Source organism: Perognathus longimembris, chromosome 1 (genome assembly GCF_023159225.1).
Source record: "Perognathus longimembris pacificus isolate PPM17 chromosome 1, ASM2315922v1, whole genome shotgun sequence".
NCBI lineage: Eukaryota > Metazoa > Chordata > Mammalia > Rodentia > Heteromyidae > Perognathus > Perognathus longimembris.
In genome coordinates this window covers 71702657-71724413 of record NC_063161.1, presented here as the reverse complement: position 1 = coordinate 71724413, position 21757 = coordinate 71702657, and the positions used below count along the sequence as shown (strand labels likewise).

Here is a 21757-nt window from a genome sequence, read left to right as displayed (position 1 = left end):
CATGAATACTCTGAGTTAAATCAACTTCAGGAAAAGAATTCAAAATATTAGAAATCATAGCAAGGCAAAATCTGACCTACAAAGGCACAACTAAAGTTAAAGTCTAGTCCTATTGATAAGCCCATCCAGATTCTTTAGTCAGGTTTTTTAAAAAACAAAAACTAGCAAGAGTGAGTGAGTGGGTTGGTTGATGGGCCAGCAGTCCTGGGATCTCAACTTCAGGCCCTGTACTTGCTGGTCAAGCACCCTCCCCTGTAGGCATAATCCTAGGGCTCTTGCTGTTTTAGTGTTTCAGGTAAGGTCTCCCATTTGTGCCTGGGCTGGCCTCAGACTGTGACTTTCCTTTCTCTTCCACACAAGTATCTGGAGTGCAGACAGGCACCGCCATGCTTGGCTAGAGTCAGTTTATTCTTACACATAAGTGCTGTTTATACGTCCCAGCTCATCCTGCGAGGTGACGAAGGTGCTGAGGGGTGGAGCCCAGGAGTAAGTCAAGCCTCAAGCCTTGTAACTCTAGGTCTAGTACTCTTACCTTGCCATCCTTGAACTGCATTAGAAATGGAAGCTGCTAGAACATAAAGCCTTTTTTATTGGCAAGAAAGCAGGGGAATTAACAAAATCTATCCATCCACCCATCAATCCTCCCTCACCATCCATCACAGCTTCCATCTAATTACCAGCCCCTACCCACCCCCTATCGCCTATCCACAAAATCCATCCAACCTAATCACCCTGTCATCCATCCATCCATCCATCCATCCATCTAGTCATCCTTATCCATGAGCTATCTACCCATCCTCTCCACCTCTTCAATCACTCAGTCACTCACCATTGAGCCCGCCCACCTCCAACACCGAGGACCTAAACCTGCCAAGCACCGTGTCACATGGCTTGTAAGTTCTGCTATACTGTTAAGTGCTATGAAATCAGTGCCTGCCTTGATTGGCCCAGTGCACACACCAGGGCTGGGTTCACATCTAGCCTGGCACAGAGGCCCTCAGCCAATTGCTACTTAACGGAAAAATGAATGAGCAGACCTTGCCCTTGGCTTGTCCAAAGTCAGGAAGGGAGACTAAAACCAGGAGGCACAATCATTGTGACAGGGCCTTGCCTCCCCATGAACCGAGCCATGCTGACAGCAGAGGCTGGCTCAGGCACCAACAAGATGGGTCTCCCATGGTCAAGAAAGGAAATGAGTGGGATCCTCACCCACAATAGCCACTGTACTGCATAGGACCCCAAGTTCCATACTCTGCTGTCTTAGGTGGCATAAACTTTCCCAATGCACCTATCATTCTCGAACTTTCCAAGCTTCTTTTCATCCACTTCACTTAGTTCAGGCCAATCCAACAAAATTTCCCAGGTCCCCTCTATATACAGGGCATCGGGGGAGACCCTAGGATTCGCCACCGCCCCCCCCAAAGCAGGGCTGGCTCTGAGCTGGGCCACGAGGGGGGGAGGGGAGCGGCCCACTTGCACACGAGCTGTAAACACCTGAGAAATCCACTGACGGCGACCCAGAGGATGTTAAAAATAATTACCCACTGAAAATATTAGATTTGCTCTGGATTGTTCATTACATACAATGGTTTAATAGGACTTTTATTGAATAGCTGCAGAGCTCTGGGCCGAAATCAATTTGCAGAGCACGAGAAATTCTGATGTCTGGCTCTTGACTTCCCCCGCGCAAAGCAATTTTGCAGCAGCGTCGGCTCGCAGTTGCTTCCAGAGCTCCAGCTACATCACAGGAGCATTTATTTCTGACCACAAAATTACATTTATTCAACAGAAAGCAGCTCCGGGTCTTTAAGAGGTTAACTTCTGGAGGGCTTGGCTGATGTCCAGGCCCGAAGAGGAGCGCGTGAGCGCGCCGGGCCGGCTGGCGCAGGGAGGCCGCGCCGGGCGGCCGGCCGTGATGAATGGACTGCTGAGTGCGCGCCTTTGCACACACGCTGCTGCTGCCCCGGCTCCCATACATCACTGGCTGGGCCTCGACGTATCTGACTGAAATTGAATTTGGCTTCTCTCTCAACCGTTCATTTCCGATGTTATGCAAGGTTATATCCTTTTCTGCATGAGCAGAACCAAGCCAGCTGCAGCTTCGGGGGAGAAAATGTGCTTCCAATTACAGAGCTGGCCTGCGCCCGCACAGCTCCTGCCGCGCCCCTAATTGAGACATCAACCCCCGCCAACCTGCAGCCAGCGCCTGCACCAGCCAACCCCGGGCCTTCCCTCCCGATCGCCGAAGCCGTCACCACCAGGACCACCACTGCCACCATGGGCACCGCCCAGGCCGCCAGGTCCCCGCCAGCTCCGGCTGCTCAGGAGCCCAGTGGCTGGCCTGCTGGCCCAGTAGGGAGACAGGGCCTCAACAGGTGGGCACTGACATCCTGGCCAGGGAATAGGCTCTTCTGGGGTCTTACATATACTAGGTAGGCACCACCTCCTCCCTCCCCACCCCAGTTCTTCTTCTTTTTTTTTTTTTTAAATATACTTTCTTGTGGTTATAAAGGTTATATACAGAGGGATTACAATCCCACCAGTCAGGTAGTGAGTACATATTCTCTTGAACATTGTGTGTGTGTGTATGTGTGTGTGTGTGTGATCTTCCTAACTTTTTTTTTTTTTTTTTTTTTTTTGGCCAGTCCTGGGCCTTGGACTCAGGGCCTAAGCACTGTCCCTGGCTTCTTCCCGCTCAAGGCTAGCACTCTGCCACTTGAGCCACAGCGCTGCTTCTGGCCGTTTTCTGTATATGTGGTGCTGGGGAATCGAACCTAGGGCCTCGTGTATCCGAGGCAGGCACTCTTGCCACTAGGCTATATCCCCAGCCCCCTTCCTAACTTTTTTGTTGATCGTCCTTATTTGCCTAGGCTGGCCTGGAACGTTGATCCTCCCATCCCTGCTTCCCAGGAAGTTAGGAGGAAGGTATTCGCCATCACCTCTGACTTGTTTTTTGAGACAGGATCTTGATCAGTTGCCTGGGTTACCTCAGCATCTCAGGCCTCCTACCCTTGCTACCACGCCCTGCTGAATGGTCCTTATTTTTTTTCTGGTGGGTTTTAGAACATAGTGTAAGCTATAGACAACACTCACTAGTAAGTATTTAGTTGCCAGACAAGGCAGAGGTAAGGAAGCCCGCACGCGGTGGCTTCAGAGGGCGAAGGTGACTGAGAAGGATGTTACGGGCGCTCACAGAAACTTTGAAACTCAACAGGTCAGTGTCAGGAAAACAACTGGATTGAAAACTGGGCAAAGGAGTTGAACAAATGTGCTCCAAAAGAAGAGAGCACATGACTACCAGGTCCGTGAGCACCCGGCACAGCCGCCATCAGAGACGCAGAACAGGGCCACCGATCCACTAATCCCCCTGGTGGGAAAGGCCGTGGGGTCAGGAGGAGAAACCTGCACAGCCACATTTCCCTACAGCCCAGTACAGAGACAAACACTGGTACCCTGCGAAGGCTGACCCTGGAGAAATGGAGCAGAATGGGAGTGCCAGCACCGGGGCATAAGGTTCATTAGGAAAGCAGGGTACACTTTGGGACTCCTGGACCAGCATGGTGGAACAGGCAATGATGACACCCCACACGCACATATCTGCATGCTCTCACCACGCCCACCAAGGCAGGCGTGCTGACAACAGCCTGACGGGAGGGACTGTCTCATGCAGTGTGTGGAGCAGAACATCATGCTACAGGCAGGAAACACAACTTGTGTTTGTCAACTTCACCTCAGTAAACGGGGGTGGGGGGTGGGGGTGGGGGGAGCTTGGGAAGCATGGAGCGATGCCGTGGGGATTTTCAGTGGTGGCCTCCGGAGATGGGCAGGGCACAGGATGGCAGCACTGGAGGTGGAGGCAGGAAGAGATGGTCAGGTGATATGAACTTTAAACTCAAATCATGGCTGGGTATTGTGGCATATATCTGCAGTCCCAGCTCTAGAGACACAGGCAGAAGGATTAAGAGTGTGAGGTCATACTGGGCAAAGGTTCCAAGCCCTATCTTAAAAAACAAACCAAAAAACCTAAAAGGACTGGAGGCGTGGCTCAAATGATGAGTCCCAGAACTGTACTTGTAGAGCAGTCCAGCACAGAGGGGTTCTGTAGTGCTTCCTGCAGTTAGTGAAGCATGGTAAACAGGCAGGTCCTGCGCAGATGGCCCTGGGCCTGTCTGCATTCACAACAGGCTTTGGGTGGGCTTTGAAGAAGCCTGGGGACAAAACAGCAGTGGGGAGCAGGGGAGGTGGGCCCTCGCCGCTACCCCTGCCTGAGGAGATCCCCGTTTCTGTGTGGCAGGTTCAGATGTAGGGGCCCTCATGTCCTGGATGACCCACGCAGGGAAGGGGGAGGGGAAGAGGAAGGAGAGGAGGAGGGTCCCAAGGTCACACAGGAAGGTAAAGGACACAGCCTGACTACCCTACCCCAGCGCCTGTGTCTCCCTATGAAACGCTACTCGGAATACAGCCCCCGATACCCTGGCTTTATTTAGAAGTGGCCTTTGGATGTGATCACTCACATCCATCATGGCTCGGGTGATCTGGGCTGTGGGATGCCGTGGGAGCTCTCAGTCCCTTGTCACAGACCCATGGGTGACCTGCTGGACACCAGGCAGGGCCTGCAGAACCCTCCCTGGCCTCAGTGCTCCCCAAGGCCTCGCTGCCTCTGTGGCCTCAGTGCTCCTGAAGGTCTCTCAGCTTCTGTGCTGACTTCTGCATGGGAGCTCCGGCCAGTGGCCTGGCTGGGGGGGCTGTGCTGGCCCTGAGGCCCGGTGATCCTGTCCCTCAACTTGGGGCTGCTCATCCCATCTGCCTCTCTCTCCCTCCCCAACCCTGAGCACGCCGGTCCCCTCACACCTGGGCCTCCCAGGACAGCATGGGAGAAAGCCACCATCTCAGCCAGCTCATCTCCACCACCACACCTGCCACGGCCACAGGTGAATATTGTTGGTGAACAGAGTTTCAATCTGTTCATCACCTGCCTCACCAAAGATGGGAGTGGCCAGGCCCCATAGCCCCCAGCTCCCTGGCTTACACCTGCAGTCCCAGATACCAACTTTCCTGCCCAGGCAGCCTTTGAAGCACAATTCTCACTCAGGTGGCCGAGGTCTGAGTGAGAATTGTGCTTCAAAGGCTGCCTGGGCAGGAAAGTTGGTATCTTATCTCCACCAAAAAGCCATAGGAGGAGCTGTGGGTCAAGTGGTAGAGTGCCAGCTTTGAGTGAAAAAGCTAAAGGACATGGAATAGAATAGAGGACCCAGAAATAAAGCCGCATTCTTACAGTCAGCTGATATTTGACAAAGGAGCTAAAGACATTCAATGGGAAAAACATAGTCTCTTCAACTACTGGTGCTGGGAAAACTGGGCAGCCACATGTAGAAAACTCAAAGTAGACCATAGCCTATCACCATGCACCAAGATCAACTCAAAATGGATTAAGGACCTCAACATCAGACCTGAATCCTTGAAATTACTGAAGGACAGAGTAGGAGAGACGCTAGAATTTACAGGCACAGGTAGAAACTTCCTGAATATAGTTCCAGGGGCACAACAGATAGGGGAGACACTCGACAAATGGGACTACTACAAATTAAAAAGTTTCTGCACAGCTAAAGACATAGCCACCAAACAGCTAACCATATGGGAAAGGATCTTCACCAACACAGCAACAGACAAAGGCCTAATATCTGTCATCTACGAAGAACTCAAAAAACGACTCCCCTCCAAACCCAGTAAACCAATTATGAAATGGGCAAAGGAGCTAAAGAGAGACTTCACAGGAGAAGAGATAAAAATGGCAAAGAAACATATGAGGAAATGTTCAACATCCCTGGCAGTAAAGGAAATGCAAATAAAAACAACCCTGAGATACCACCTCACTCCAGTTAGAACGACCTATACTCTGAACTCAGGCAACAACAAATGCTGGAGGGGGTGCGGGGAAAGAGGAACCCTTCTCCATTGTTGGTGGGAGTGCAAATTAGTACAACCACTTTGGAGAACAGTATGGAGGTTCCTCAAAAAGCTCAGCATAGACATACCCTATGACCCAGCCATACCACTCCTAGGCATATATCCTGAACAACAGATCTCAGGATATCATAAAGACACCTGCACATCCATGTTTATCACTGCACAATTCACAATAGCCAAAATATGGAAACAACCCAGATGCCCCACTACAGATAAATGGATACAAAAAATGTGGTACCTTGTACACAATGGAATACTACATAGCGATTAGAAATGGTGAAATATTGGTATTCGCAGGGAAATGGTCAGAACTTGAACAAATAATGTTGAGCGAGACAAGCCTAGAACACAGAGAACAAAGGGGCATGGTTTCCTGGATATATGACTGTTGGGGGGGTGGGGGGTCAGTAGAGACCAGGTCTGCAAAACAAAAATCTTCTTTTCAAGTGGTATTTCCACAGGTTTGGGTCAGCGACCTTACATTATGTATCTAAAACCAAACAACTACTAAACATAAAAAGGTCTAGAATAGAACTATCAGTGGATCACAATAGCTCAACAGCTATGTACACATGATCATATGAGATGAAGATAAGCAAAAAGAACTTCAAGAGAAGGACACAGGAGGATTCTATTGTTGTCGTTACGTTTAATATTCTAGGTGAGTTTCCTATGGCGTACCCTACGTGGTTACTGTATAGGATTTTGGTACACTGTGTATTGTATATATGCCTACCTAATCTAGGGAAGGGAAAGAAAAATGAGGGTGTAAGATATCACAAGAAATGTACTCACTGCCTTATTATGTAACTGTGCCCCTTTTGCACAACACCTTGTCAACAAAGTTTAATTACAAAAAAAATTAAAAAGCTACCCTAAAGGACAGCACTCAGGCCCTGAGTTCAAGCTGCAGTCACCCCCCCCCCCAACCCCACAAGCTGGCAAGGCTGTGACGTAGCAAAGGCATCATGCCTGGCATTCCACCTTGGGCGAGCCAGGGTGAGGGCCCAGGGCTACCATCACAGACACTGGGGCTCTGGGTAGCCTTCTCCTCATGAAGATGCTGCCTCCACCTCTCCCAGCCCTGGATACCTGCCCACGGCTGGCCCATGCCAGGCCAGGCAAAGAGCACGGGTGTCCAGGAGGCTGGCAGACCCTGGCAGCTCCTACACAGGGAACAAAGAGCAAATCCCCACACATGGGCAGCCGAGAACAGCTCCTGACTTTGCAAAGTACCCCTCCAGGTCCTACTCGTCCTTCTCCTCTCCCTAGGGTCTGGCTGTGCACATGCCCCAAACAACATGGCTCCTCCATTTCTCCCCCCTGCGCCTGTCACAGGGGCATCGCAGATCTTGTCTCTAGGCTCCGGAGGCAGGGGAAACTGAGGAAATGGTGCAGGTTGGTCGGCTCTGCTCCCACGTGCTCTTGGGACCCCAGGGGGATCTGGACTGGCACCGCAGGGAACACGGCAATGTGGAGGCAGCAGTGGGATTTCTACCCCACACAGGGTGGGTCCCATGTAGGTCTCTAGGAAGCTTGCAGAGAGCGCCTCATTCTCCCCTGCAAGTCCTAGTGTAGCGGTCTGTATATTTCTAGGTATTCTTTTTTTGTGGTGGCGGCACTGAGATTGAACTCCTGTCTGATAGGCAACCCCTAGGCCTTTGGCTTTCATGCTGTTGTCTGGGTCAGCCTTGAACCAGGATCCTTCCTCCTCTATCTCCCAAGCCAAGCACCACATGCTTGGCTGATTTCTGAGACAGGGTCCGGCTAACTTTTGCTAAGACTGGCTGGGACAGTCATCATCCCATCGCTGCCTCCTGACTAGCTGGGATTACAGGTGTGTGTCACTAGGACCAGCCCTTCAGTAGTATTGTTTTGTTTTTAAAATACACTTTTGGTTCACTGCTGAAGTAGACACATATAATTACTTCTGTATATTGATTTTATATCTGGCAGCCATGTTATGCTATTGAAGCTCACTTGAAAAATGACAGTTTTATTCCTAGTGTTATACTACTTATGCTTTATTTCTTTTTTTCCTGCCATCTCTGCCAGCTACGACTTCCAGTTAAATAAAATCGGCAACACTGGGAATTCCTGTCTTGCTCCTGGTTAACACCAGTAGGACTGATGACGGATGTGGGGTTTAATAAACAACCGTCCCCATGGGAAAGGAGTCCCTCTGCTCCCGGTGTGCCAGTGCTACTTTATTATGACTGGATTTAATCAAATTCTTTTCCTAAAACCAGTGACCTGTCAGTCCTCCTCTCATCCACGCATGGCACGAGCTGGCATCAATACCATTTTCTATGCGAGCTCAAGGAGAACTCTGGGGCCAAACCAAGCTGGGTGGATTTGCCAAGCCCTTTGTAAGGGCTCCTGCACATCTATTCATAAATAACACTGACTTTTATTTCCCTCCTGTGCTGTTCTCGTCTATTGCTGGCATCGAGGTTACACCGGCCTCATAAAATCAGTTAAGAATTGTTCTTTCTTCCTCTATTTTCTCAAGGAGTTTGAAAGATGAGGACTCTGTGCTCCATGAAGGATGGACAGATCTCTTCCAGAAGCCTCCGGACCTGTGGGAACAGTTCTGGGGTGGCTGCGAGATTTCACGTTTTCTGCTTCTTCTCCAAGCAGTTTGGACAGTGATGGGATTCTAGAAAGTTAGTACACTTTGTCTAAGTTTTAAAATTAGTGAGAATAAAACTGCTTATAATCCTTCGTTACCTTGGTACTCTGTGGCAGCTGGAGTGTTAGCACTATGATGGCCATCTTTCCTGACAAGTAAGTGGTTTGTCAGGTAGGTGTGCCAGGCCTTGCAGACAACCAAGGGGTGCGGCTCGGGGGTGGAGTGCTGGTGGGGAAGGGTGGGGCCTTGTGTCCAATCCTCACCACCAAAATAAGAGATCCCTACAAACAAATGAAAACCAACAAGAAAACCAAGTCTGGTTGAACGTGGGGCGCACTTGACTCCCATAGCAGTTCTGAGTCAAGTGAGGAAGAAGCATGTGAAATGGCATCTCAGGTAGATGTAGTGGCGCACACCTGTAATCCCAGCCACTTGGGAGGTGAAGGGTAGGAGGACTATGATCTAAGGCCATCTGGGGAGAAATGTAGAACTCATAGCTTAGAAACAAACTCATAGAAAAACAACTGGGCATGTAGCTCAAGTGGCAGAGTGCTTTCCTGGCAAGCTTGAGACCCAAGTTTAAGCCTAGTTACCACCACCAAAACACAAAAGAAAATAAAACCTCAACTGAGCATGCTCATCTCCAGGACAGTTTCCTTCTCATTCATTTATTCTCTTGCACTTATGATTCACCCATTGTTGTTCTAATCCCTTCTAGTTTTCTAAAGTGGCTGCTGGTCTAGAGGTCCTGTCTCTCACTGCCTCTGATTACCGGAGAGGGCATTGGGGCACCCTTGTTCTTACACCCAGTACCCCCGCCCCCCCCCAGCCTTCCATGAGAAGGGAGAGAACGCCAGAGATTCACTCAAGGGATTGGGTAAATCATTGTTGGATTACGAGAGACCTTTATTTTGGTCGTACTGGGGTTTGAACCCGGGGCTTTGTGCTTGGCTAGGCAGGTACTACTTGAGTCACCCCCTAGCCCTTTTTGCTTTAGTTTTTTTTTTTAATAAGGTCTGTCCAGATAGGCCTGGAGTATAATAAGCCTAGCTATGCTTTCCATAAAGATGGAACACAAGATGGGCTCTTGGGAAGTTTCTGTCTAGCGTGTAGGAGAATCTGAGGGTGGATCCCAGCATGAGGAGAGAGGGGAAAAGTTTGAAGGCATAGGGAAGGGGGGAGGGGAGTGGAAAGGAGGAGAGGGATGAGTTCTGGGGCAGAGACATTTCACTAGTGATGTATCTTTGCAGAAGAAATGAAATAGCTGAGGAACAAAAGCCACGAAGAGGCCCAGCATGAGCCCCAGGCTGAGGCTCTCTAGCCAGCAGCTTTGCAGCCCTGTCCCAGGCAGGGAGCAGCCTCTGGTTTTGCTTGAAGGAAAACCACCCCCACCTTGGCCAGACTCAAATAGTGACCTTTGTCCTTGAGTTCCTCTTCCCAAACAAGTAGGACTGCACCCTTCCACTAAACGCCTGAGTTCTTTCTCCCCTCTATTGTTAGCTTGGTTGCTGCTTTACCCCTTGAGCCATGCCTCCTGCCTTTCTTTTTTTTCCTTGCTGGTTAACTGAAGAAGTTGTCCTTCCAACTTTGCCTGAACTGGCTTTGAACTCTGATCCTGTGGACCTTAGCCTACTGGATCTGGCCAGAACCTGGCTAAAAGTGTAATTTCATAGCAAAGAGTATTCACTTAATACAGCAATTTGGGAAGATGAAGTTCAGAGGCTACCAAGTATCAGATGTCTGCAGACCCAGACCCAAGGGCACTCCTAGCCCAGCAGGCACTAAAGCCGTGCTGTGCAGGTGGGCTTTACTGAATGAGATGTGAGGGGTCCTCGCCGGAGGGTGTGGGTATGAGCAGCCTGGTCGCAGCCCACCCGTGAGGCAGCTCAAGACAAGAGGACGCAGCGGTAAGCAGAGGCCTAACAGATGTGCATTTGTGCTGATTCCTGACACTTGGCAGCTGGGAGGCCTGGATGCATCTCTGGCCACTCCCGGCAACTCCAGCACCAGGCCGCTGGCCCACCACGACAGCGCGATGTGACAGTAAGGACCAACAGGCTTCCCCAAGAAGAAAGTTCAGGGCTGCTGCCAGATGTTTGCAGCAGCCCTCCGCATCTACCACAGACCCCTGACCCTGGCTTTCCGGAATCTTCCGATGCCCACACAGGGCCGGGAGGGAGTGGGTGTCCACATGGGGGCCCCAGTGACCTTGCTGAGCACTGTGCCGGCCTCATGTTCTTCCCGCTGGGGGGGCCTGGCTGCCCAGGCCCACAGTCCATCTGCTAATAGCCCTCTGGAAAGTTCCACTGGAAAATGTGTGTTGTAGGACCCAGGCTCACCCCCTTAAGGTCAGCCTCAGCTTGAGGAGACATGCAGCACCTCACAAAGCTCCGGGGTCTCTGTGGCCTGTTCCCCGCGGCCGGCTGGGCACAGGTGATGCCCTGATACAGGGCTCCAGGCTGCAGTCTGCATGGTGTCTGTCTGCCAGACGGCCCGGTCTGCACATGCGGCAGTAAGGCTCTGCCCGGGCACTGCCCCGTCCAGGGCACCTGTCTGGCATGACCCCGGTGAGGGGCATAGGGCCCCGGCTTACCTCCCCTTGGAAGCTCTTCAGCAGCGGTGCTACCTGCTTGCGCAAATCCTGCAGCGAGGCGAGTGGTCAGGTAAGGCAGGCCAGGCACAGCCGTTGGAGGAAGAAAGAGAAGGAAAACATCCATTAGGGATTCCAAAATGATCCCACGCTGATAATTACCCCACCACCATTCCAGGCGCCTTCCTGACCTTCACCCCCCCAAAACATACACAAGCCAACATACTAGCTTAGGTACGAACATAACTCAGTTTTACTTCTGCTGAGGTCTGGTTAGAATGTGCTATGAGGCTGGACACAGTGGCTCACACCTGTAGTCCCAGCTACTTAGGTAGCAGAGATTGGGAGGACTTAGGTTCCAGGTCAACTGGAACAACAGTGAGACCCCATCTCCACAGACCAGAGGGGTGTGGTGGCTCCCACCTGCGATGCCAGCTACATGAGGAGCATAGGTTGGAGGACTGCAGGCTGCAGCCAGCCCCCCAATCCCTGAAGGAGCAGAAGTGGGGGTGGGGCCCGTGCACTCCCCCGCCTCGCTTCCCACCCCCGTGTCTTGCCAGGGAGGGAAAGGAAGCATAGCTCGTGTGGGCTGCCTGGCTGCCGCGCGCGCAGTAGGTGCACAGCAATGCCAACGGTCTCGTGTGGGTCCATAGAGGATGGCAGGGCCGGGCTGTGGCCTTTCCCACCCAGGGGACCCATCCTGCCTGCTCTCCGAGGCGTGGCACACGCGTGAACACCAGGCTCCACAGGGCTCAGATGCAGAGAGGCGAGGGTGGAGTTGGCTGGGGTGGTGTGGTGGGATGGGGAGGTCCACTGGGAGTGAAGGAAAAGTGAGGAGCTTAATGGGGTGGGGTCTGGGACCAGCATCGAGGCCCCTCTAATTCTATCCGCCTGGCCGGGCCAGGCCACATACAGCAGGTATCAGGAGTGCAGCCAGGGCACGTGGTTCCCGGGGGGCTGGGGAGCTCCATCGCTCCCCAAACCCCTGCTATCCATTCACATCACTTACTGGAGCACCCACGGCCCCACTGCAGTGCCCTTTCTCGTGCTAAGCCAACGCTGTGTGTGTGTGCACACATGCGCACACACGCGCACATATTTAAAGACAGTTGGAGGAAAAAAAACCCACTCTATCCTCACACGTTGAACACAAAATGACACACCAGGCACTTTGAGGCACCAGCTAAAAGCCGCGCGTTCTAATTTTACTCTTGGCAGTTGGAGAAATTCCTCTTGCAAATCTACTGCCACAAATATTATCTGGTTTGCAACTAAACTAAGGAAAGGGATCCAGAGCGCTCAATTCTACCGTTGGTTTGCCAAGAAGTTTTCTGAGCACAGCGCCCAAGGGACTGCAGACTCTGCCCTCTGGTCCCACCAGGGCCATGCCTACACCCTCTGTTACACATGGAGAAGGAAGACAGCATGGTCCAGGCTTTCCCAAACCATATCACAGGCAGAGGCCAGGCATGGTAGCTCATACCTGCAATCCCGGATACTCAGGAGGCAGGAGGCAGGAGACAGGAGGACAAGCAAAGGTCAGCCACACAGGGTTAGCCAGACCCTATCTCAAAAAACAAACCTCAGGCAAAAGTTCAAGACCCTATCTGAAAATCAAAAAGTTATGGGGTGTGGCTCCCATGGCAGAGGAGTTACCCAGCAATCACAGGGCCCTGAGTTCATATCCCCCCCCCACACACACACCTGCTCATTGGAGTGAATAGTCAATTTAGTAACTGCCACGTATTTAAAATGGAAATAATTGCATAGGGCGAGGTGCTTAGTTTGGTTATAAGTTCTCAGGCTGAATTCAGTTGTGTTTGGTCCTGTATTAACCACGGTGCGAAAAAACGAGCCTTTTAGGGCCTGTGTTGTGATGACCTTGAGATTGTTAATATCAGATGTCTATTGGCAAAAGCCAAAATAGCTCACTTCAACCTTTCCCCTAAGTTCAAAGCAAATAATAAGCCATGTTTACAGAGACACTTCCTTGCGGAGGGGCTCGAGTTATTCTCGGGCTGCCAACCTACACCACCTTTACACAGACAGCAAACAGCAAAGTGCTATTAAGGTATTTGGGGGAGTGGAGGGGCTGCTAGAGAAAACCAGGCTGATTTAAGAGCAAGAGGCAAAAAACCAGAATTGACACACAATTCTCAGGCCCACCCAAAAGCTACAAGCCTGCATTTCAACACACTTCTTGTAGCTTAGAACCGGTGATGCCTGTCATCCTAGCTCAGGAGGCTAAGACCTGAGGATGGTGGTTCAAAGCCAGCCCAGGCAGAACCGGTGAGACTATCTCCAATTACCCTGCCAAAAAAGCTGGAAATGGCGCTGTGGCTCAAGTGGTAGAGCACCAGCCTTGAGTGAAAGAAAAAGTTAAGCAACAGTGCCCAGGCCCTGAGTCCAAGCCCCAGGACTGGCACACACACGTAAAAGCAAACATAAAGGCGCCCGAGTTTGCCTGCATGGTGGGAGCATGGCTCTGCCCCTCTGGAGTGCTGGGCAGCCTGGGCCTTGGGCTTCTGCAGCACGCCGAGGTGGGGCGGGGCGGTCACACAGTACACACGGTCCTGCATGGGGCAGCGCTGACCACACCCCAGACCTGCCTCCGGGGCAGCAGCCAGGGAGAAGAGGTCCTGCCTTGGAGAGTGGGGGGGGGGGGGGACGAGCATCGGGACCCAGGAAGGGCCGATGCAGGGCGAGGCTGGCCTGCCCACTGCTGGGTCAAGGGCTATGCTGTGGTGTGCACAGGAGTTGCCAGTCACACACCTGGCCGGGGGATACAGACATTATGGAGATATAGACAAGTATTTCGGGATGGATCTAATTCTGCTTCAGGCTGATTCACGGGGACAGAAGGTGGGGACGGGGTGACCCTGAGCAGTCCTGGGGATTACTCCCAGGCTCTTTTACAATAGAGAATAGCTGCTTTGAGTTCTAAACTACTTCACTGTGAGGCAACAGAGCCTTCAGTGGAGGGGCCAGAGAGCATCCTCTCACCCCACAGCCTGGGACCAGTCAAATGGACGCCAGTGGCATCTGCCCTACCTCCTGCCCACATCCTGGCTCACCGACGGGGTGGGGCCAGGCACTTCCATGGTGCTGGTGCACAAGTACAAGCACGAGTGTGTGTGTCTGTGTGTGTGTGTGTGTGTGCATAGATTGTGGGGGAAGACTGTCCTGTCCCAGGTGCAAATAATGCCATTCCTAGTAGTAGCTGGTACACCCAAATTCACTGAGGGAGAGAGCAAAAGAGCTAGCAGAGTGGCCTGGGGTGAGTCCTGCCCCCCACCTCCTTCCCACCCCAGCACCTTCAGCAGGGGTCACACCTGCAGCTGCCCTCCCTCAAGCTTTCCACCTGGCTATCCTCACCGCTCCCTGCACCTCCAGTGCTATCCACACCCCAACTCATGCTCCACGAGGAGCTACCCCCAAAGCCAGGGACAGGACTCGCACGGCGCCGCAATCATGGAGTGCTGGGGCTCCAAAAATACAACATGGAGGTGCTCGGGCTCCAGATCGCTCACATGCTGGGAGGAGGAATTACAGTGAAAAAATTCCCACAAAAATCCGAACCAAACCAACGTACTTTTTCAGGAGAAATTTTAAAAAGAAAGAAAAAGTTTATTTTCAGAAATTAAGTTCATTTATAAATGTAAGAAAATAAACAGTCCACACAACATCAGATTAGACATATGTTAGGCATAGCAGCTTAACAAAGCTACTGCTTCTCAAGAGGAGTGGGGGTCGAAAACTGGAGCTGTCACCCTTCAGCCTCTGCCTCCTCAGTGCTGGGGTGACAGGCGCGCCACCACACCTGGTTGATGGGCCATCTGGTTTCTTGTGAAGACAGCTCTGGTAATAAATGATTCTACAAATGCCTGACCAGCAGGTACAGAGCCTGGCACTGCGGATGAGAGGACCACGCGTGTGTGGAAGGGCCCGTGGCTCTGTGCTTGTCGCCTGCCCGTCGTTTCACATAGTCATGTTTCTCTCAGGCCACGCACGGCGTGTTTAAGAAGTAATAATATACCATGTGCTACCTTGATCGCGCAGCTCTACTTAAAAAGCACGGTTTGATGGCAAATGGATTTCCCTTTGTTCCCAGCTTCTGGAACCTTCGCTTCCCATCTCGTCACTGGGGCTAGCGGCCGGCGTCGGGCTTGTGCAGCTTCTTCTACAGATGAGCAAAGACCCCAGTCGCTGTCATAGCAAAGGGAAGGCTTAAAATGGCATTTAGACTTGACTGTTAAATAAAAAATCTCTCTCTGCACAACAGCAGACGCAGACAGTGTGTCCCAGAGATTTCTCAAAGATTTTAGTTCATAGATTTGAGAAAATTCCATTAGCTTTAATTATTTATCAGCCGTCAATTTAGATTACCGTCCTTGACCTATTTTTACAGGGGAAGGGCCACCCAGCAATAGAATAAATGAATGGTCTTTTCGGCACTGGCTGATTTTCTGAAATAATAGAAATCAAGTTTAAAGAAGAACGAAACCCCAAACATGTAATTACCGCAGTATAGACCCTGCCATGCTGCCTTTGTAGCTGGATAAAATGCACATCTTTGTGAGGTTTTTTTGGTTATTAAATAAGATTATCTTGAAAGGGATAAATTCGCCCATGCTATAATTTCTTCCCATTTAAATTTCTTTGCTCCATTGAAAACATGTTGTGCGTCCTGGCGGAAAGTCTCGCGCTGATGGACGTGCCTCGAGCAGCATTGTGGTACAATTCCAGCAGGGAGGGCGGACTCTGTGGAGCCGGGGGCGCGGGCATCAAGCATGTGCAGGGCTCCTCTGGTGTTCAGTGACTCTCGTGCCACACCCACCCACAGTGCTGACAGTGAGACGAGGAGGTGACAGGTTGGGGACAGGAAGAGGGCAGAGTCCCCATGCACAGAGCCCACATGGGGAAGGGTGGCCAGGGCCCCGTGGGGGCAGCTGGAGGCCCGTGGAGGCCAGGCCCACTGCAGGCAATCCTCAAGGCAGCTCCGGGCTCCTTGGCCATGTGTCTTTTCCATGCATTTTCTCGTAAGTATATCATAGAAGCTTGTAGAAGCTCTGTGATGATATCCTTTCCTTACTTTGATGCTGAATGAAGTTCTGTTTTCATGTCTAATATGGTTCATGTGGATACACAGTCACACACACTAGCGAATCAAGTATTGAGAAATGGCCACGCTGAGGAACCTAGTTCTGGAGCCCAGTAGGGCTGACTATCAGGATGTCCAGGCCTGGGCCCTCTGAGTACCTGGGTGTATCCGCGAGGGGGCCTGTGCTGCCTGCCGGCCTCTGTGGCCTGCCACACTGGCCTGGCCCTGCCTAGTGTCCTCATTCAGGGAGTCCTCCCTCCACGCTGGGTGGCCGGGGCCAGCAGTGTGGGGTGGGGGGACGGATGGACAGGAGTCATCCGGTTATTTAGAGGTACCCAGCTGGGCACTTTGTGCTCAGTGCTCAGGTCTGACCTCTAGCTTGATTTCAGAGCTTAGGGGACACCGGTGGGGAAGAACTAGTTGTCAGACACGTGTTCAAGTTTGCAGAAACCTTGGGAACATTTGCCACACACTCCAAGTGAAACACAGGCACTGCCCACCCAGGCTCACATGGAGGGTCCAGTAGACTGCAAAGGGTCCAGGAGCTAACGGTGCTATGTCTCAGGCTGGCCACCGTGCTGACCTGTCAGGGATTCACCGCAGGGATCCACACGCAGGACACGGGACAGGCCCTGCGGGCACTCTGCATCCAGACAGGAAGCAGGGCCTCCTCTCTGGCCAGCCATGGCCACCACATCATCCACCCCAGACCTCACATCCGTAGCTCCCTCCCTCGCCTCCATCCTCTTCCTCCACGACTCCCCATGGGAGCAGTCAGGGCCGACGTGCGCCTTGTGCACAGGAACGTGTGCATGCGTGGAGGGCGGTGAAAAGCTGTAATACAGACCCTTGCAGGCATCTCATGTGGAGAGAGGGCTGCAGGAAAGCAACATGACGTGGCGCATTTACAGTCAGCGACCAGCTGATTTGGTTTCTATTCCTCCAACCTCCATTTGCTAGGGGCTGTGGGTCCTCTTTCAATTCAGAGTGAAACCTGAGGCTCCTGCCCCTCGCCCTGGCATGTGGGTGGGCCACGAGCTGAGTTGCTGTCCCCGGACTGCAGGAGGCAGCGCAAGGTATGGGAATGGGTTTGAGAGGCAGCTCCATCCTGGGACGAAAGGGACCATTGGAAAGGGACCCTGAGACAGATCCAGTGGCCAGAGGGATGGTGGGGGGGGGGGGGGTAGGACCACAAAGCACAAGCCCAAACTGTGTTACTCCAACATGGAAAATGTCAATAAACACACACACACACACACACACACACACACACACACACATCTGAACATCCAAAGCTTTTTGAGAACACTTCCAACTTCAAATTTTTCTTTTTGGTTTAGGGGATGCTCCACGGGTGAAGTTGAAATAAGCATTCCCCCCCCTCAGTCCCCCCAAATCTGTACCACCTCCATGGAAAGAGCAAAAGAATCAAAGTGAAAGGAATTAGGGCTCCTTTTCCCTTCTTGGTCTTTAAATACACTGTGTACTTCTCACATGAAAACACATCCTTTTGTAAACGGAGGATGGGCATTAAGGGAGAGCTGCAAAGAACAAAATGAGTGGCTGGGTGATCTGCCCACGGCCCTGAGGCACCAGAGCCCACCCGGTAAGCTGCGGCCAGGCACAGGGTGGCGGCACGACCTGGCACCCCTGCTCCCTGGTGCATCCTTCCTGGCACTGGCTGATGAGCAGCCTCAGGAGACCCAGGGGTCACACACAGTTTACAGCTTCATGGTAGATGTCAAGTATCATGACGGCTGGGGAAAACTCTGCTACATCGGCACATACGGTGTACTTCTTACGGTTGAGGTTTCTTTGGGGTGAGGGTTGGGCACTGGGAATGAAACTCGAGGCCTCTCACTCTATGCTTCCCAGGATCCTTTGCTTTTTTAATCCACGTTTCAGATAGGGTCTTGTGCGCTGGCCCTGGCCGGCCTTGGATGGCGAGCCTCCTACCTGGCATGCACCATGATGGCTGGCCATCATTGTAAAAACATTAGCTATTTATGAATTTTAAAAGATGAGAATTTTTTTTTTTGCCAGTTCTGGGGCCTGAGCACTGTCCCTGGCTTCTTTTTGCTCAAGGCTAGCACTTTACCACTTGAGCCACAGTGCCATTTGTGGCTTTTTCTATATATGTGGTGCTGAGGGATCAAACCCAGGGCTTCATGTATGTGAGGCAAGCACCCTACCACTAAGCCATATTCCCAGCCCAAGATGAGAAAGATTTAAAACAACACATCTGTACACATGCCTAGAAGTGGGGGACAAATATTGACCCTATGCCAGAATGGATATCTATATTTCCTGCCCACAGGGAACACTTCAGCAGTGGGACAGTCCCCGCATGGACCAGGGCGCACACAGGTCACATACGAGAAGATCATACCCAGGACAACCCACTAGACTTAGAACCAGACCTGGAGCATGCGCCTTCCCCATCTCCCTAGCTCAAGTCAATCTGCCATTTGTGCGCAGTTAGCTTACGTCAAGTTAGCAGCGAGGGAAAAGGGGAATAACTCCCTCTGTCTTAGCTTAATCATCAGCACACACAGTGTGCTAATATTTTACCAGCTTCATGGAGCAGCTCAGAGGATTAATTAATCACCAAAGACGGCCCACCTCCTCATAGACACCAAGAACACAGTGCAGGACAGAGACAGAGGCAGAGGCAGGGCCCGACGTGGCACCCACAGCTCATGGCGTCTAAACAACATCTTCGTTATACAGACATGCTTTTCCCTTTCTTCTGCAAAATTCTGCAGAGCCAGTGGCATAGGAAATGTAAATATTTATGACATACAGATGGCCTATGAAACTTACATAGCTGAGCAGACATCTCATGCCTGAAATCCTTGCTACTCAGAAGGCTGAGATCTGAGGATTATTGTTTAAAACCAGCCTGGGCAGGAAAGTATGTAAGACTCATCACCAATTAACTGCTCACTCCAATTAGTCACAGTGTAACTGTAGCCCCAAGTAGCAGAGTGCCAGCCTTGAGTAAAAAAGCTAAGGGACAGCATCCAGGCCCTGAGTTCAAGCCCCAGTACTCTACATACACACTCATGAAACTTTGTGACTCAGTGGGCAAGCAGGGCAAGAGAAGCCTTTGCTGTCTAGAATGCTCAGAGGTCCTTGGCTATAAAGTGAGGGGAGCTAAGTTACTACTGCAGAGAAGCCTGTTCTGGCCCTGGCCCTGGCGGGGCTGGCCCCCGAGAAGGGGACCCAAGTCCATTCCATTGGACAGTCCTTTTGCAGGCTCCAGGAAGCTGGGCCAGTCCTGCTCAGGTCACCCAGCAGGGCTCTGTGGTCCACAGAGAGGTGAGGCTGCAGTGTGGGGCTGGAAGCCAGGCTGTGCTGGAGCAGGCTGATGGCATCCAGGGCTACAGACAGCTCTAAGCTACAGCTGGGTGTCAGCAGGGCCTTGGCTTCCCCGGCCCCTCCCATGCTGACATCCAGGCCCTGGTGGAACATGACTCAGAACCATGCAGAAGCCCCCCGCCACCCCCCCCCCACACACCTGGAATCTCCTCTGCAGGACTGGCAACACCCTATAACCTAAGTGGATGCTGCCACGCGGGGCGGCCCAGGAGCTTGAGGCTGTACTTAAGTGTTCAGCACAGACAAAGACCCATCCCTACCCATGGGTGGAGGAACCCACAGAAGGAGCTTGTGGATACGGGCCACTGAGGAGCTCTTACAAAGCAGTAGGAAAAATCATGATACGCTGAGATAAGGGAAAGCTCCACATTTCAAACCCTTTCTGGAAGATTCGTGCCAGGGACGTCCCAGAGGCTGCTGGACAGGAAGGAGACACAGGTAGGTGCCAATCCGTCACCTGAGTGTGGAAACGAGGGCCCAAGTTACACCAGCTCATGGCAGCTTAGGATGAAAAGACACAGACACAGACACACACACACACACAGACACACACACACACAGACACACACAGACACACACACACACACACACACACACACACACACACACACACCTGTAATCTCAGCTACTTGGAAAGTGGGAGGTAGGAGAATCAGGGTCCAAGGCCAGCCTGAGCAAAAAGTAAAAGACCCTAGTTGGAAACTAAAACAAAAAAAGGGGCACAGCTCAAGTGGAAGCATGCCTACCTAGCAAAGCACAAGGCCCTGAATTCAAACTCCAGGATCCCTCCAGAAACAGAAGGCTCTGCCTGGTGGGAGGCTGGGTCAGGAGGGCAGGGCCAGCTTCATTGCTGGTGGGGGCGGGGGTTGTGCCCTCGCATACGTGAACTCCGGGCTACAGAAAAATCGCTGACACTCCAGGAATTATCATGCGTTTTAGTAAATAAGTAGCTTCTAAAATACTTTTGAAATTCCTCTTGTAATCTTAGTCAGGGCTGTTACAAAGAGTAACTTTTACACAAGGTTTTTTCCTTTTCATATACAGCCTGGTTTCTTTGTAGTGAAACACTCTAAGAAAAAACAACAACAACAAAGACCCAGTGGGAGACACTATATATCTCCTGGCTGAAGCCGTGGCCCTGCTCGATGAATCACACAAGTCCATAAATGTCGAGCGCATTTGCCTGGACTTTCCTTTCCTTACCATATATGGCAACTATAGATCTGCTTATCTCCAACCATCTTGACTTTAGCTTCAGTGATTTTCACACAAAACGGCCTTTCTTAGGAATTTCTCTTGCTCTACAACTCCGATACACAGGACAGCATACCCCGCAGTCACTCTGACGCTCCGGGGCATGGAAGCCGGAAGTGTTTACATGGCTCCTCACTGACCTGGGTCACAGCGCCCTGTTCTCCCCACCCTCGTGCCGTCAGACTAGCAATGGACCTGTGCCGGTCCCACTGGAGTGCTGACTACCATAAACACCGATGACGGACCCAGACAGTTTAAGACGTGCCTCAGCCATCTGTCCATCCGTCAGTCCACCCACCTCCTACCCCTCCTAAAAAGGCAGATGGGATCCTTTTCTTCTCCCCAACCCCACCACTGGCCAAGAAAGCAGCAGAGCAGACCAGGAAGGTATTTTTCTCTGTGGGCTTTGGAGCACAGGTCACCAGGGGGCCTCAGGAGCCTTGGGAGTTCTGGGCTTTTCTCTGGTCCCACAGGTGTGGCAGGGCCCAGGGTGGAGGGGAAGCTCAGGTATGCTCCATAAGTGACACATGCATACACTCTTACAGACAGATTCAAACGACCTGAATTCGAATCCCACTCTGCTCCCCAGAGTCAATGCGTGCCAAAGCTGTCACGTGGGGCTGACTCTGACACCAGCCCTTCCTATACCTGCGCTATCAGAACCATCCAGCCCTTGAGGCTGTCCTGTCAAGAGTCACCGCCACTCCTGACCAGGCTCTGGGCCTTTATGTCGGGGGGGGGGGGGGGGAAGGTGGTGTCTCACAGGGAGACCCCAGCTTGAAGCCGGCCGCCTTCCAGCTGACCCTGAGCCAACGCCCATGCCAAGGTTCCA

At 51.9% G+C, this 21757-nt stretch overlaps 1 protein-coding gene across 12 annotated transcripts in view; it reads right to left on the bottom strand.

Moving 5' to 3' along the window:
* Cux1 (cut like homeobox 1) overlaps positions 1–21757 on the bottom strand; it is a 248132-nt gene that overhangs the window by 116055 nt on the left and 110320 nt on the right. For all 12 annotated transcript variants that reach the window (XM_048368674.1, XM_048368665.1, XM_048368693.1 and 9 more), the window contains exon 3: positions 11193–11240. In XM_048368674.1, the coding sequence (XP_048224631.1) occupies positions 11193–11240 (48 nt within the window). The remainder of the gene's footprint in view (positions 1–11192; positions 11241–21757) is intronic.